The sequence below is a fragment of the Ailuropoda melanoleuca genome, chromosome 13 (genome assembly GCF_002007445.2).
Source record: "Ailuropoda melanoleuca isolate Jingjing chromosome 13, ASM200744v2, whole genome shotgun sequence".
Taxonomy (NCBI): domain Eukaryota; kingdom Metazoa; phylum Chordata; class Mammalia; order Carnivora; family Ursidae; genus Ailuropoda; species Ailuropoda melanoleuca.
This window is the reverse complement of record NC_048230.1, coordinates 70,131,261-70,145,372: the sequence shown is the minus strand read 5'-3', so window position 1 is coordinate 70,145,372 and position 14,112 is coordinate 70,131,261. Positions and strand designations below refer to the sequence as shown.

Genomic DNA, 14,112 nt, shown 5'->3' with positions numbered 1-14,112 from the left:
GGGCTGTGGGCAATAAGGAAAGAACGGTCAAGAGGGACTCCAAGGGCTGGGGCCAGACCAACTAGATGGATTATGGCACCATTTCTTGAGATGGTGAGGACAGGGGTTTTCGAACTGAAGTTTCTCTGACCCCCAAATCCAGAGCAATGAAGTAAAACCTAATGCTTTGGCTTCGAGACTCTCTGTCCACCTCCTGTAAATCTCACCCATAAACCATCCATCCAACTGTTCATTCATTCATTCATTCATTATCATTTAACAACCATTTATTGCTAACTACCATGCGGTAAACATGGGAGGCACGGGACACATGAGAATTAAATCGACTCACACCCTGTCCTCTAGAAACATAATTCGGTAGGTGGTTCAGAGATCAACTATTCTCACTCATTCATGTATTCAGTCATTTAACACTCAACAAACATTCATTAACACTGATTCCTGGCAAGCAAGCATCATGGTAGGCATCGCGAATAACCTTGCCCGTAAGAAAGTCCTAGTTCAACTGGAGAGCCTGAAATTAGCCACCCTCATTCATTTACTGTAGGATCCCCAACACCCAGCCTGTGCAGGGTCTGGGAGAGGACTCCCACTGGATGACCCAACAGTGGGCTCTACTGGTCGTATCCAAGCAACACAGCCTCCCTCTGAATCCCTGGCCCTCCCCACAGTGTTCCACCTGCTGCCCTCACCATGTGAGCAAAGCCCAGTGGCAGCTGCCACAGCCCATCATGACACCTGCCCACAGCATGCTCAAGACTAACTCTGGTGTCGTCCTCCCACAGAAAGCCATGAGTCCATTCATTCAAGCAGCCACCTCTGCAACCACACACCTGGGTACCATCTGACCCTTCTTGACACCTGCAGGTCCCAGAACCCAGGATGTGTCCAATCTGGAGGTTCCTGGTCCTCCTCAGCTTGCTGTCCATGCCCTCAGCACTGCACAAGCAGCCCTGGCGTGGCTTGGCCAAGGCCCACATGGACAGCAAACCAGCTCTAGCGAGAAGTAAGCTCAGCCCATACTCTGCCCACTGTCACAGGGTGGGTGGGAAGGCATCAGCCTGCTGGGTGAACTCGGGTCAGTCACTGCCTCTCTTCCTTTTTCTCTCAGACCTCAAGTAAAGAAAACTGAGGCTGAGTTGATCACACGCCAGTTCATAGCACGTCATCATTACCGTGAATTGTGGCAAGGCCCTCTTGTGTTTGTCGTTTTCCCTATATCTCTTATTCTCACGCCCACCCCCTCTTCCTCAGGCCCTGTGGTGTGTTTGACACATGTGTTTCTATATGCTCATGTCCTGATACAACACGCAGTGTTTCAATTTGCATAGATGGTATTGTCATATAGATCTTGTTGGTTTTTACTGTTTTCATTGGACACTGCACTGTTGACATCTGTTGCTTTCAGGCTGGTACTGAGAAGTCCATGAGATTCCATCACCTCACGATTGCTTGGCCATGTCCCTAGGGATGGACACCTGAGTTGTCTCTAACTCCCCACTATTAAAGGCTACACTGAGATGAACATCCTTGCATGTGTCCCGGTTAGGAGCCATGGAAGAATGTCCCTGGGATAGACCCAGAAGTGGAATGGATGGCTGGGCCCTAGGACTAAGGACTAAGGGCTAATTAACTAAGGACTGCCAGATTGCTCTCTAGAAGGGTTGTGCTAGTCTACACCCACTCCAGTGACAAAAGAGCCTACCTGTCTCCCCGCACCTGTTTCCCAACACTGGGGAGGATCCATCTGCCTCAGTCTACTGCAGCGGCCACAGCCAGATGCCACAGGCTGGAGGCTCAAACAACAGACATTTCTCTTCTCACAGTTCTAGAGGCTGAAAGTTCAAAATCAAGATGCCCACAGGGTTGGTCTCTGCCGAAACCCCTCTTCTCTCTTCCTTCTGGCTTGTGGGTGTCTGCCTTCTCCATGTCCTCACATGTCCTTCCATCTGTGTGTGCACAGAGAGTGCACTCTGCTGTCTGTCTCTTTTCTTAGAAGGACGCCAGTCACCAGTGTTACTGGATTGGGGCCCCATCCGCAGGACCACATCTAACCTTCTTTACCTCCTTCAAGGTCCTGTCTCCAAATACAGTCCCACTGGAGACTAAAACCTCAATATATTAATTTGGGGGCAGGAGAGCTACACAATTCAGTACGTAACACTATCTTTCTCCTTTTTGCCAGCCTGAAGTGCACTTGAGTGCTATCGAATTGTCTCAGCTTGACTTCATCTCATCAGTGGGAAGTTTGGGCATCTCCTCCTAGTTTAGTTAGCCATTTGACTTCTTCGAATTCCCTGTTCTTATCTCTTGTCCATGTTTCTTTTTGCTTCCCCCAGGGTTTTTTGTGGTTTTTTTTTAGCCTCTCTCATTTGAGTGTTAATTTATACTTGACACTGGTCCTTCGTCAGGTCTAATCAGTGCTAACATTCTCTCAAACTGTCATAACTTGGTTTGTAGGTCCTTCACCGAACAGGAAGATTTTCAAACTCAACAAAATTTGATCCTATGGTTTATGTTTGATTAGTCATAAACCCTTGTCTCGACCCCAGACATCTTCTACTTTATTATTCCTAATAGCTTTATCGTTTTACCCTTCATGTTCAGGATCTTAGCCCACCTGAAGGCCACTTTTATGTTGCTTATGCTTATGTAAGTTACGGCCCCAGCTTCATTTCCGTCTGTGTAAGGAGTCTGCTTTCCCAACCCAGCTATGAAAGATCAAGTTCCCAAGCACGTGGACTCCCTTTGGGGCTCTGTATTGTGTAACTATTTCTACACCAACAGCAGAATATTTTAAATACTACATCTTTGTAAAATGCTGTTTTATCTGATAGACCTTTCTTCTTTAATTTTAGATTGCGCTTTGTTCTTTAAAAAAAAAAAATCGCCTGGAAATTTGATTTGGGTTTCACTGAATTTGTTAATCTAGAGAGAAATGACATTTTTGCAATGAGAGGTCACCCATTACAAACTTAGCATATTTTTCAGTTTTTTAGACCTTATTTTACGTCCCTTAGTAGAATTTTAATTTTATTTTATTATATTATGTTAATCACCATACAGTACATCCCCAGATTCCGATGTAAAGTTTGGCTTCATTAGTTGCGTATAACACCCAGTGCACCATGCAATACGTGCCCTCCTTACTACCCATCACCAGTCTATCCCATTCCCCCACCCCCTCCCCTCTGAAGTCTTCAGTTTGTTTCTCATAGTCCATAGTCTCTCATGTTTCATTCCCCCTTCTGATTACCCCCCTTTTCTTTATCCCTTTCTTCCCCTACCGATCCTCCTAGTTCTTATGTTCCATAGATGAGAGAAATCATATGATAATTGTCTTTCTCTGCTTGACTTATTTCACTTAGCATTATCTCCTCCAGTGCCGTCCATGTTGCAGCAAATGTTGAGAATTCGTTCTTTCTGATAGCTGAGTAATATTCCATTGTATATATGGACCACAGCTTCTTAATCCAGTCATCTGTTGAAGGGCATCTCGGCTCCTTCCATGATTTGGCTATTGTGGACAATGCAGCTATGAACATTGGGGTGCATATGGCCCTTCTCTTTACTACGTCTGTATCTTTGGGGTAAACACCCAGTAGTGCAATGGCTGGGTCATAGGGTAGTTCAATTTTTAACTTTTTAAGGGACCTCCACACTGTTTTCCAGAGTGGCTGTACCAACTTGCATTCCCACCAACAATGTAGGAGGGATCCCCTTTCTCCACATCCTCTCCAACAATTGTTGTTTCTTGCCTTGTCTATCTTTGCCATTCTAACTGGCGTAAGGTGGTATCTCAGTGTGGTTTTGATTTGAATTTCCCTGATGGCTAATGATTTTGAACATTTTTTCATGTGTCTGTTAGCCATTTGTATGTCTTCATTGGAAAAGTGTCTGTTCATATCTTCTGCCCATTTTATGATTTGTTTATTTGTTTCTCGTGTATTGAGTTTGAGAAGTTCTTTGTAGATCTTGGATACCAGTCCTTTATCTGTGGTGTCCTTTGCAAATATATTCTCCCATTCCGTGGGCTGTCTCTTAGTTTTTTTGACTGTTTCCTTGGCTGTGCAGAAGCTCTTTATCCTGATAAAGTCCCATAAGTTCATTTTATCTTTTATTTCTCTTGCCTTTGGAGATGTGTCGTGAAAAAGGTTGCTCTGGCCGATGTCATAGAAGTTGTTGCCTATGTTCTCCTCTAGAATTTTGATGGATTCCTGTCTCACATTGAGGTCTTTCATCCATTTGGAGTTTATTTTTGTGTATGGTGTGAGAGAGTGGTCAAGTTTCATTCTTTTGCATGTAGCTGTCCAATTTTCCCAGCACCATTTATTGAAGAGACTGTCTTTTTTCCACCGGATGTTTTTTCCTGCTTTATCAAAGATTAGTTGCCCAAAGAGCCGAGGGTCCATTTCTGGGTTCTCTATTCTGTTCCATTGGTCGATGTGTCTGTTTTTGTGCCAGTACCATGCTGTCTTTGTGATCACAGCTTTGTAGTACAGCTCGAAATCCGGCATTGTGATGCCCCCAGCTTTGTTTTTCCTTTTCAACAGTTCCTTGGAGATTCGGGGCCTTTTCTGGTTCCATACAAATTTAAGGACTATTTGTTCCAGTTCTTTGAAAAATGTCCTCGGTATTTTGATCGGGATAGCATTGAAAGTGTAGATTGCTCTGGGTAGCATGGACATTTTACCTTAGTAGAATTTTAAAGTACTATGAACTTTGTTAAAGTCCTGAGCTTTATTAAATTGATTCCTAGAGAAATGTATAGTTGTTGCTATAGTAAATATTGCCTAATTTTCTTTTATATTTGCTAGTTGGTATTGCTGGTTCCGACGAGAAGAAAACTGTTGGTTTTTGAAAATGAATCTGCTATCCAAAAATCTCACTGACCTCTTCTTAGTTCTAATAGTTTGCTCTATTTATTTTGTTGGATTTTCTATCTAGAGGATTGTAGCATCTGCAAATAATGACAGGTTCATCTCTTGTCCTCTTCTAACCTTACACTTCTTGTGCCTTTTTCTTATTTGTAGTATATATTAGGCCTCCTATAGGAACGGGAATGTATCTAGGATTCTCTCTGCTAAGTATGACATCTTTCAGAGGTTTTTGAAATCTTTCTTACCATGTTAAAGAAATCCCCATAGTCCTGGTTTTCTGAATTTTTCTCTTTTTTTTTTCTGAATTTTTCTTTAAAGATTTTTTTTTTTTATTTGACAGAGAGAGAGAGAGCCAGCGAGAGAGGGAACACAAGCAGGGGGAGTGGGAGAGGAAGAAGCAGGCTCATAGCGGAGGAGCCTGATGTGGGGCTCGATCCCACAACGCCGGGATCACGCCCTGAGCCGAAGGCTGACGCCCAACCGCTGTGCCACCCAGGCGCCCCCTGAATTTTTCTTAATCATAAATCAGTATTGGCTTTTAACAAATTTTTTTTGCATCTAAAAATTACTCCATTTTTTCCTCTAAACCATTAACGTGATAAATTGTATTAATAGATTTTCTTCTGTTGAACCCATCCCAGCATTTCTGGAATAAATAGGATATTTTTGTAATTTACTAGAATGATATATTTATAATGTACTATTTTTATAATGTACTAGAATGTACTTACAATGTATCATACTAAAATATATTTTATAATGTACTATTGGCTATTCAATTTGCTAGCTGATAATTTTATTGGACTTTAGCAGATTTTTCATACATGAAATTGATATGGACCTTTCTTCCCTTGTACTGTTCTGGAAGCTGGGCAAGTTACACTAGCCTCATAAAATGAATTTCGCATCATCTTCTTCTTTTATTTTCTTTCACAATCATCTCTTTTTGTATAAAGTTTGGTAAAACTCTTCCCCAAAACCATCCAGATCAAAAACTTTTGGGGAATGAAATCTTCAATTACTATTTCTATTTCTTAAATCTCTGAGATTATCAATGTTTCCCATTTCCCTCATCATAACTTGGCATTTTATGGTTTGCCACAAAGGTATCCATTCCACATAGGTTATGAGATACATTCATGTGTATTTGGGGGCCCAGGCATCCTCACGGTTACAACTGGTGCAGTTAGAATGCTATTTCATAGGGCTACGCTGGAGATTTAAATGAGGAAAAGCATGTGCCAAGTACTTTTTCAACTGTGAATATATTTATCACTATAACCACTTCTCATATCAGTTAGTGTACTTAGCTGCACAGAACAGAAAACAACTCAATATGGCCTAAACAATGAAAAAAATGTTATTTCACATAACCAAACTCATAGGTAGGACAAGCTCCAGGTCTGATCCAATCAGCAACTCAAAGGTGCCATCCAGAGCTGGATTTTGTCCCTTTTTTTTTCAGCTCTGCTATCATCATAGTTTCATCCTCAGGCCGCTCGTTCCCAGTGTGATAGGAAAATGGTGGCCAGTGGCCATCAAAGCAACAGACTGCCTTGCTCCCTTCCAGTAGGAGACAGAGAAAGAAACTTTCCCTCAAACGTGAAACATACAATCTTCTGTTTAGTCTGATAAGGCTAACTTGGGTCACACGCCCACTTTACATCTGAAAGAATCACTGGACAATGATGGTTCAGATAATCAAAGGCCTCATCTGGACCAGGAATTGGAGAGAGTGCCTGAATCAAAACAGGGGTCAGATGGGAATGACAGAATGGACGAATGGGAGGATGGATAGATAGATGAATAGATGGGTGGATATTTGGACAGATGGAAGATGATTGGGAGGGTGGATGGATGGACAGATGGGTGGCTATTTGGCAAATAGATGGAGGACGGATGGTTGGATGGATGGATAGGTGGGTGGATGGATGGAGGATGGATGGATGGATGGAGGATGGATGGATGGAGGACGGATGGATGGAGGATGGATGGATGAATGGATGGATGGATGGATGGGTAGGTGGATGGATGGATGGATGGGTCTATGGATAAATGGATATTGGACTGGCAACTACTAATGTCTACTGCTCACAATTTTCCAAGTGTTGTTATTATCATTAACCAAGAACTACTAAGAGTTCTAGGCATACCTATAATATCACTCTACCTCTGAAACTATTTGGTCAATGTATGTCTCTCTTACTAGATAGAAAACTGGTTTGTGTCTTTGGTATGCATCACAAGGCCTGATACCCAATAGATGCTCAGTAATATTCTTTTTTTGGATAAATGATAGTTATTCAAATATTTTTGGATAACTTATCTCAATATTCTTCACAAGAATCCTGTGAGATGGGCATATTACTGCCCCCATTATACGGATGAGGAAATCAAGACCCAGGAAGGTGATAACATTTCAACCCAGATCTAGGACTCCAGACACACTCTCTTATTGCAGGCAACAGAATCATGGGATACTGAAAGGGGGTCTGGGAGCTGGCGGGAGGGGAGTGAGGGAGAACCATGGTTTCTGCTGCTCTGCAGTGTGGGTTCTGATCACAAGGAGGGTCAAGGCACTTCAATCAATGTGTCCTGTGGTGTGCTCGGAGGTTCATCAGAGCTGGGCCCAATCCTAGCACCAAGAGAGCAGGGTTTCAGCATGCCCGGCACTTGAAATCCCCTTCCTTTCTGGAATTTACTCTTTTCTGCTGGTAGCTCCGCTTAGTCCTACATCTGATTCCAGGCATAGTGCGGGAGAGATTACATTCATTCTCTTCTTAGTTGTTCTCTTCAACCAACGTCTATTGTGATGCACATGCTGTACGTTAGGTTCTGTGGTCCAGATTCAGAGACCGCACCAGGCGGGCTTTCCACCATTGCATCTCTTTGAGCAGCTCTCACCTGCCAGACCCTCTGCCAGGGTGTCGCCTCAGCCCTGCAAAGCACCATTTCCCAGGGAAGGCATATGGATTTCCGTGTAGAGAGTGGAGTTGCGGGGTGACAAGCACCTATCACTCAGCAAGAAGCGGAAGCACCAGCCCACACACGACCTCGGCCTCTTGACTCCAAACCCCCTATCTTGTCCACGACATTGTGCAAGGTCACTGGTCCCTTGTCCATTTCCAGTTATCGCCCAGGGCCTCATGAAGCACAATGCAGAGGGCCGAATCCAGAACCTCCGCCTCATGGACAGTCTGAATGCCTCGGGGCAGATGGCCCCAGGGATGGTGGGGTGGCTAATAAGCGGCATGAGCCTCCAACAACAGCAAGAAAGCAGGTGAGCCCCGGAACCCCATCCCTGGCCCTGGGACTCTCTATAAAGCTCTGGGTCAGAGGGCAGAGCTGAGGGCATGGAGGCACATGGCTGTGAAGAGGGAAAGCAGGAAGACTGGAAGGAGGGGATAAAAGGCCCAATACAAGAGAGAGTGGGGGCCTAATATGAGGGGTCATTTGGGGAGGCAGCATAACAGGGTAATTAAAGCAAACCCAGGAATAAAACTTCTGCATTTAAATCCTGGGTCTGCCACCAACCGTGGGGAAATTGCTAGAGCACTCCAACCTTACTTAGAGTGTGTACCCAGAGCACAGCCTGGATAAACATGTGGGGGCCAAAGGAACCCAGGACTAGACTCAGACATTTGAATCCCACTCTATTACTTGATAAGCTGTGTGACTCTGCTGTGTGACTCTGCTTGATAGGTGTTTGAGGTCTCAGCTTCAGCCTTATCAGCGAAATGGGCGGAATAATTGTCCCTGCCTTGGGGACTTGGGAGCTTTCTCTGCTCCTAGTGGATGCGTAGGCATTGGGCGCTCCGATTAACCCAGCAGAGCTGGACCCAGGCTGCCCGCCTACAGTTCTACTCCATCCTCTGGAGGGCCAGACCTCAGCCTCCCAGGCTCCCAGCCGCTCTGGTGCAGCACCCCAGCTCCAGCCTGCTGTGCTCTTGAGCTCCCTTCTCTCTCATTCTGCCCCTCATTCTCGCTATTCTAATGAGCACTGGTACTCGCCAGCAGGGTTTCCCAGGATGTGTGTGGCCACAATCACCTCTCTCCTTCCAGTCCCTTAACAGCTGTTACAAGTATTCATTGTGCACCTGCTGTGTACCAGGACCTGGGATGGGTACTTGGAATACAGCTATGAACGAGACATATGGTCACTGCCTTTTTGGATCTTATATCTCAGTTAGTGAGTTAAGTCACAAAAGTAAAAAACTAATTTCAGATAGAGAGATACATTAGGAAGACAACTTTAGCAAGGTAAGGGGTAAGAATGAGGGGCTGATTAGGAAGACCTTTCTAAAGAGATAATCCCTAGGAAGAATGAAGAGAAGGAAGCAAACCACATGAAGGACATAGGAGGGCAGTGAGTGCAAAGGCCCTGAGGTAGGAAAGAGACTGGTGTGTCCGAGAAAGAGAAAAAGTCCTGTGTGGCTGGGTGAGCAAGGAGGAGGGTGGTAGAAGGTGTGGCTATGGAGGCCGGGGGGACCAGACCCTGCAGGTCTTAGGAGCCATGGCGTGGAGCTCGGATTTTATTCCAAGAGCAGTGAGAAACCCAGAAAGAATGTTAAGTAATAGGGCTGCCTATTGGCTGCCGCATGGAGAATAGTTTGTAGAGAGGCCAAGTTCATGGCAAGGAGCCCAGAGAGAAACTAGAGCGTCTCCAGGTGAGAAGTGATGGTGACCTGGTCCAGGTGAAAGGGACAGAAGGAGTGGGAAGTTGCCAAAATCCGGGTATATTTTGTAAGCAGAGCCAGCATGATTCACCGGGGGCGGGGGTGAATGTGAAAGTGAAGAATGGAGAGAAGGCCAAGAAGGCTCCTGGGGCTCGGGCCTGGGTATCTGGGCAGGTGGTGGGGCCCTGTGCTGGGAGGCTGTGGCTGGGTCTCAGAACAGCCCCAGTCTAGTCTGCAGCTGGCTGTGGGTTGCACACGTTTGTTGTGTGGGGCTGTGAAGGGCCCTCTGGGACAACTTGCAGCCCCGGGCTCCTGCAGGTGGCTCTTGCCCTCTGAGCATCTTTAAAAGGATCTGACTCCAAAGCTTACCCCCAGGCCCTTTTCATAAACAGCATGCCAGCCTTTTTTGTCAGCCTGAGGCCTTAATGTCTGAGCTCCCTCACACCTCTGCTCTTCCCTGTGTAGCGCCAACATCACCAACATTCAGCTAGACTATGGTGGGATCCGGATGTCTTTCCGTAAGGAGTGGTTCTCAGCAAACATCTTACTTGAATTTGACATTGACTTGAGACTGTGAGTCATACATCAGCAGGGTCGGTGGGGCACTGTTCCTCTCCAGTGGGAATCCACGAGTTGGGGGGAGGGTGGAATTTGGCAACCTGGGGAACGCAGATCTTTCTGACTCCAACCTAGTTCGAATCCTGGTTTCTGAACTCACTTGCTGTGTGACTTCAGGTCACACAGGGCAGGTCACTTCACGTCCCCAAACCCCGGTTTCTTCAGCTGAAATGTGGATGGCAACCCCTGGTGATTTGCTCATTTAAACCTATGTGAGTTCATTACATTGATTTAAAAAGAGAGGGAGAGAGAGAAACACTTTAATTATATCATCACCTTCCCTCCATCTGTTGAGACCATCCTTTACCATCAGCTGCCCCCAAGAAAAGGGACAGCACAGCTCAATAGTACAGATTTTTAAAAACAGATGAACCCTCCACTTCTGAATATCCAAAGGCCCCAAGCTGGTCTATCTAAAGGATTTTCAGAAGTCACTCTGCCTAACAGCATTTGCTCCTTGGTCACCGGCTGCAGGAGTCAACAGGCAGGGCTGGTTTGTTGAAAGTCACTCTTCCCTTTGTGTTGGCTGTTTCCACCTCCTCCTCTCCATCTCCTGCCCTTTCCCTCCTCCTCCTCTCTCTCGTCCCCAGGCCCTTCAATAACAAGGTTATAAAGACGCATGCGTGCATGAACCTCGTTGTCGAGTTCTGGCTGGAGAAAGACGAGTTTGGCCGGAGGCATCTGGTGATAGGCAATTGTTCTGTGGAGCCGAGCAGCACCTACATGACAGTCCTAACCAAGTAAGGTCCCAGGGCCCCTCCTCAGGGCTGGGCCCCTTCCTGGCTAGTCCTAGCTGCGGGCGCACGCCTCCACCACCTCCTGGATGGGCCCAACACGGATCTCACCCTTTCCCCCAGGATCTACCTCTCTTCCTCAGTCAGCATCCCAGTGATGGCCCGGCCACCCCCCTAGCAGCCAGACTCTTCCTCCTCCTCACACCTTGCAGTCACCTTCCCCGGCTCCCATCAATGACCTACTGGCAGCCCCTGCTTGCCTCCTCTCTCTCCATCCCCACAGCCACTACCCTGGTTCCTAGGCCACTTCCTGGATCACTGCAGGAACCAAGCCGGCTTTCCTGGACTCAGACCTCACCTCCTTCACTCCATTCTCCCCCTGCAGCAGAATTAACTTCCTAGCACAGAAATGCGGTCATGTCCCCTAGCCCCTGCTCCAAACCCTCCACTGGTTGTCCAAAGCGCTTTGAATGAAAAGCAAACTCCTGGATGTCATCAGGACCCCGTTTGTCCTCTCACCTATCCTGCTCTGCAGCCCTTTGCCCTCTTGTGTCACTGAAGGACCTACCCCTCCATCAACACACCATGTATTTTCATACTGCCGTGCCTTTGCACATGTTGATCCTTTTGCCTGGAATGCCCTTCCCTTCTTCTCTAGAACTCCTCCTCATCACTCATTCATTCAACAAATATTGACTGAGAACCTATGATGAGCCAGACATGACATGCTTGATGCCAGGGATACAATTATGAACAAGACAGAAAAAAACAAAATAGAACTATTTATAGGGTGTATGTATTAATACAGTATAATAGATCTATATACTGGCTGACCAAGTCTATTAACCTCAGCAGACTATGAGTCCCTTAAGGGCAAGATCTGGGTGTGATTTCTCCCTGTAATTCCAGAATGCTGAAAGCAACTACGTCTTCAGTGGGTGTCCATTCATTTATTCATCAGACGTTCGCTGAATGCCTAAGTCATGCCAGGCATTCATGGCTAGGACAGTGCCAGGGAAGGACTGAACTCTGGAGCTCTACTGACCTGGTTCTAATCTAATCAGCACTTACTAGCTGGGTGACCTTGGGCAAGTAACATCACCTCTCTGAGGTGCCCCTTCGACTGTATAGGACTCACTGAGGATTAAATGACTGTGTAAGGTGTACTAAATGCCTAGCATCTGGCACTGGTATTGCATGGATTTATCTGTTCTGTACATCTATCTCTCTTTCTAGAGATATCTCACCAAAGATGAAACATTTTCTCCGCAACTTCAGGGGGAACCTGGCAAAAGTTACTCCACACCTGGTGGAAAGTCAGGTAAGTTTGAGAAAAATATTGTCCCCTGGAGTATCTTTGAGTCTGAGGGTCAGGACATATATATTGGCAATTCAGAAAAGAGTTTCCAACCTTGGACTTCAGGACCTGAAAAATTTTCATGAAAAATTTCAGTTTTGTCATCTACTGGCTGTGTGTCCTTGGCAAGTGACTCAGCCTCCCTGTGCCTCAGTTTCCCCATCTGTAGCATGGGAATCACCACAATCCCTATCTCATAGAGTCAGCATGAGGATTAGGGCAGACATGAAAGTGCTGCACATGGCATCCCGTTGGCGCTCAATACAAGGGAGCCTTGCTGCTACAATTCCCTGTGGAAATCCCGTGAAGCTTCCAACCGCAGGCTCTCTAGCTCTCTTTTCCCAACCCCCGGCCTGACCCTTCTCTCTGGTGGCCCAGGTGTGTCCTCTGATCAGTGAAATCCTCAGACAGCTGGACGTGAAACTGCTGAAGAGCCTCATGGGTGAGTGTGTGCAGCCAGCCGGGGAGGCGGACTCAGGATTGGCAAAGGGAAGAGGTGCCCCAGCAGAGCTCCCAGTGAGGCCTGCTGAGGGGTGTCTGCATGTGCTCTGAGGACACTCAGACGGGACCATGTGACAATGACCATTACTGTCCCCTGGGAGAGCTAGGACTGCAGAGGGCACCCCTACCAAGCAGGCTGTGCCCCACCAAGTCACCCAAACCTCCAGATTACCAGGAACTGCAAGTCCTCCCCAGATCTCCACTCAGTCCTTTAGGGAGCACTGCCCCCCCAAACCTGAGGCCACCCTCCATGTGCAGACAGATACAGTCTCCACCCTCAGAGCTCACAGTCTAGTGAATGGAAGAAGCGCATAAAGACTTATCATTTGGAAAGAATTTTTTATAATAATTTTTATTATGTTATGTTAGTCACCATACAGTACATCCCTGGTTTTTGATGTAATGTTCCATGGTTCATTACTTGTGTATAACACCCAGTGCACCATGCAGTACGTGCCCTCCTTACTACCCATCCCCAGCCTTTCCCAGTCCCCCACCCCCCTCCCCTCTGAAGCCCTCAGTTTGTTTCCCAGAGTCCACAGTCTCTCATGGACTATGGAGAATTTTAATGCAAGTGTCGCAGGCCCTGGCCCCTGGTGGGCGTGGATGGGTGAGAGTCCCTGCAGGGGCTGGACGGCTGTCACCCTGGCGCCTGATCCCGCCTCTTCTCCTTACAGAACAGGCTGCCGCCCATAAATTCAACCACCTGTGAGTCCAGCCACCGTCCGCAGGCCGACCTGAGCGTCCTCCGCTGCCTACTGATCCGGAAGGGGATTCCACATCTTGGGACCTTAGGTCTTTCTCAGAGTGGGACTTCCACTGCCCCCAAAACCTTTACCACAGGCCCCGTGGAGTCCTGTCCTGTCCTATAATAAACTCTAACTCTGAAGGGTACAGAGGTCCCCCTACCTGGGCCCCGAGGTTAGGGTTCCAGAAGTCAGACTTGATTAAAGTCCATCCTAAGACTAAATATGCCTGGGTTTGCTCACCAGCCCAGAAACACCAGAGAAAACACTGTTTTCCTGTAATTAGCAGCCAGAAGCCCACCTAGAGATTTGCTCATCAATGCAGGGAGGGCCCTGTCGAGATTTCCCATTCTCTCACTCATTCAGCCCATATTTGTTGCGTACCTGCTATGTGCCAAGTGTTTGCCAGGCTCCAGTGGAGTGCAGGGAAAGGATGACAGAGCGGAGAAGCATCAATGTTGGCACCGAACAGATCTGAGTTCAAATACGATTCAGCCCCAGGAGAAGTCTCATGCGGGTATGAACCACGTGCCTCAGAGTGGCTGTTGACCCCCGGCCCCCAGCACAGGGTTGGCTCAGGGTGCGAGCTCAGCACATGCC

At 46.9% G+C, this 14,112-nt stretch overlaps 1 protein-coding gene across 1 annotated transcript; it reads left to right on the top strand.

Moving 5' to 3' along the window:
* Positions 1-873: 873 nt before the first annotated feature.
* On the top strand, positions 874-13,530 carry BPIFA3 (BPI fold containing family A member 3). The gene is made up of 7 exons (XM_011223707.2): positions 874-1,006; positions 8,010-8,160; positions 10,022-10,129; positions 10,765-10,914; positions 12,145-12,229; positions 12,644-12,707; positions 13,444-13,530. The coding sequence occupies exons 1-7, from the start codon at positions 883-885 to the stop codon at positions 13,476-13,478; spliced, it is 717 nt and encodes a 238-aa protein (XP_011222009.1). The 5' UTR covers positions 874-882; the 3' UTR covers positions 13,479-13,530.
* The last annotated feature ends 582 nt before the right edge of the window (positions 13,531-14,112 follow it).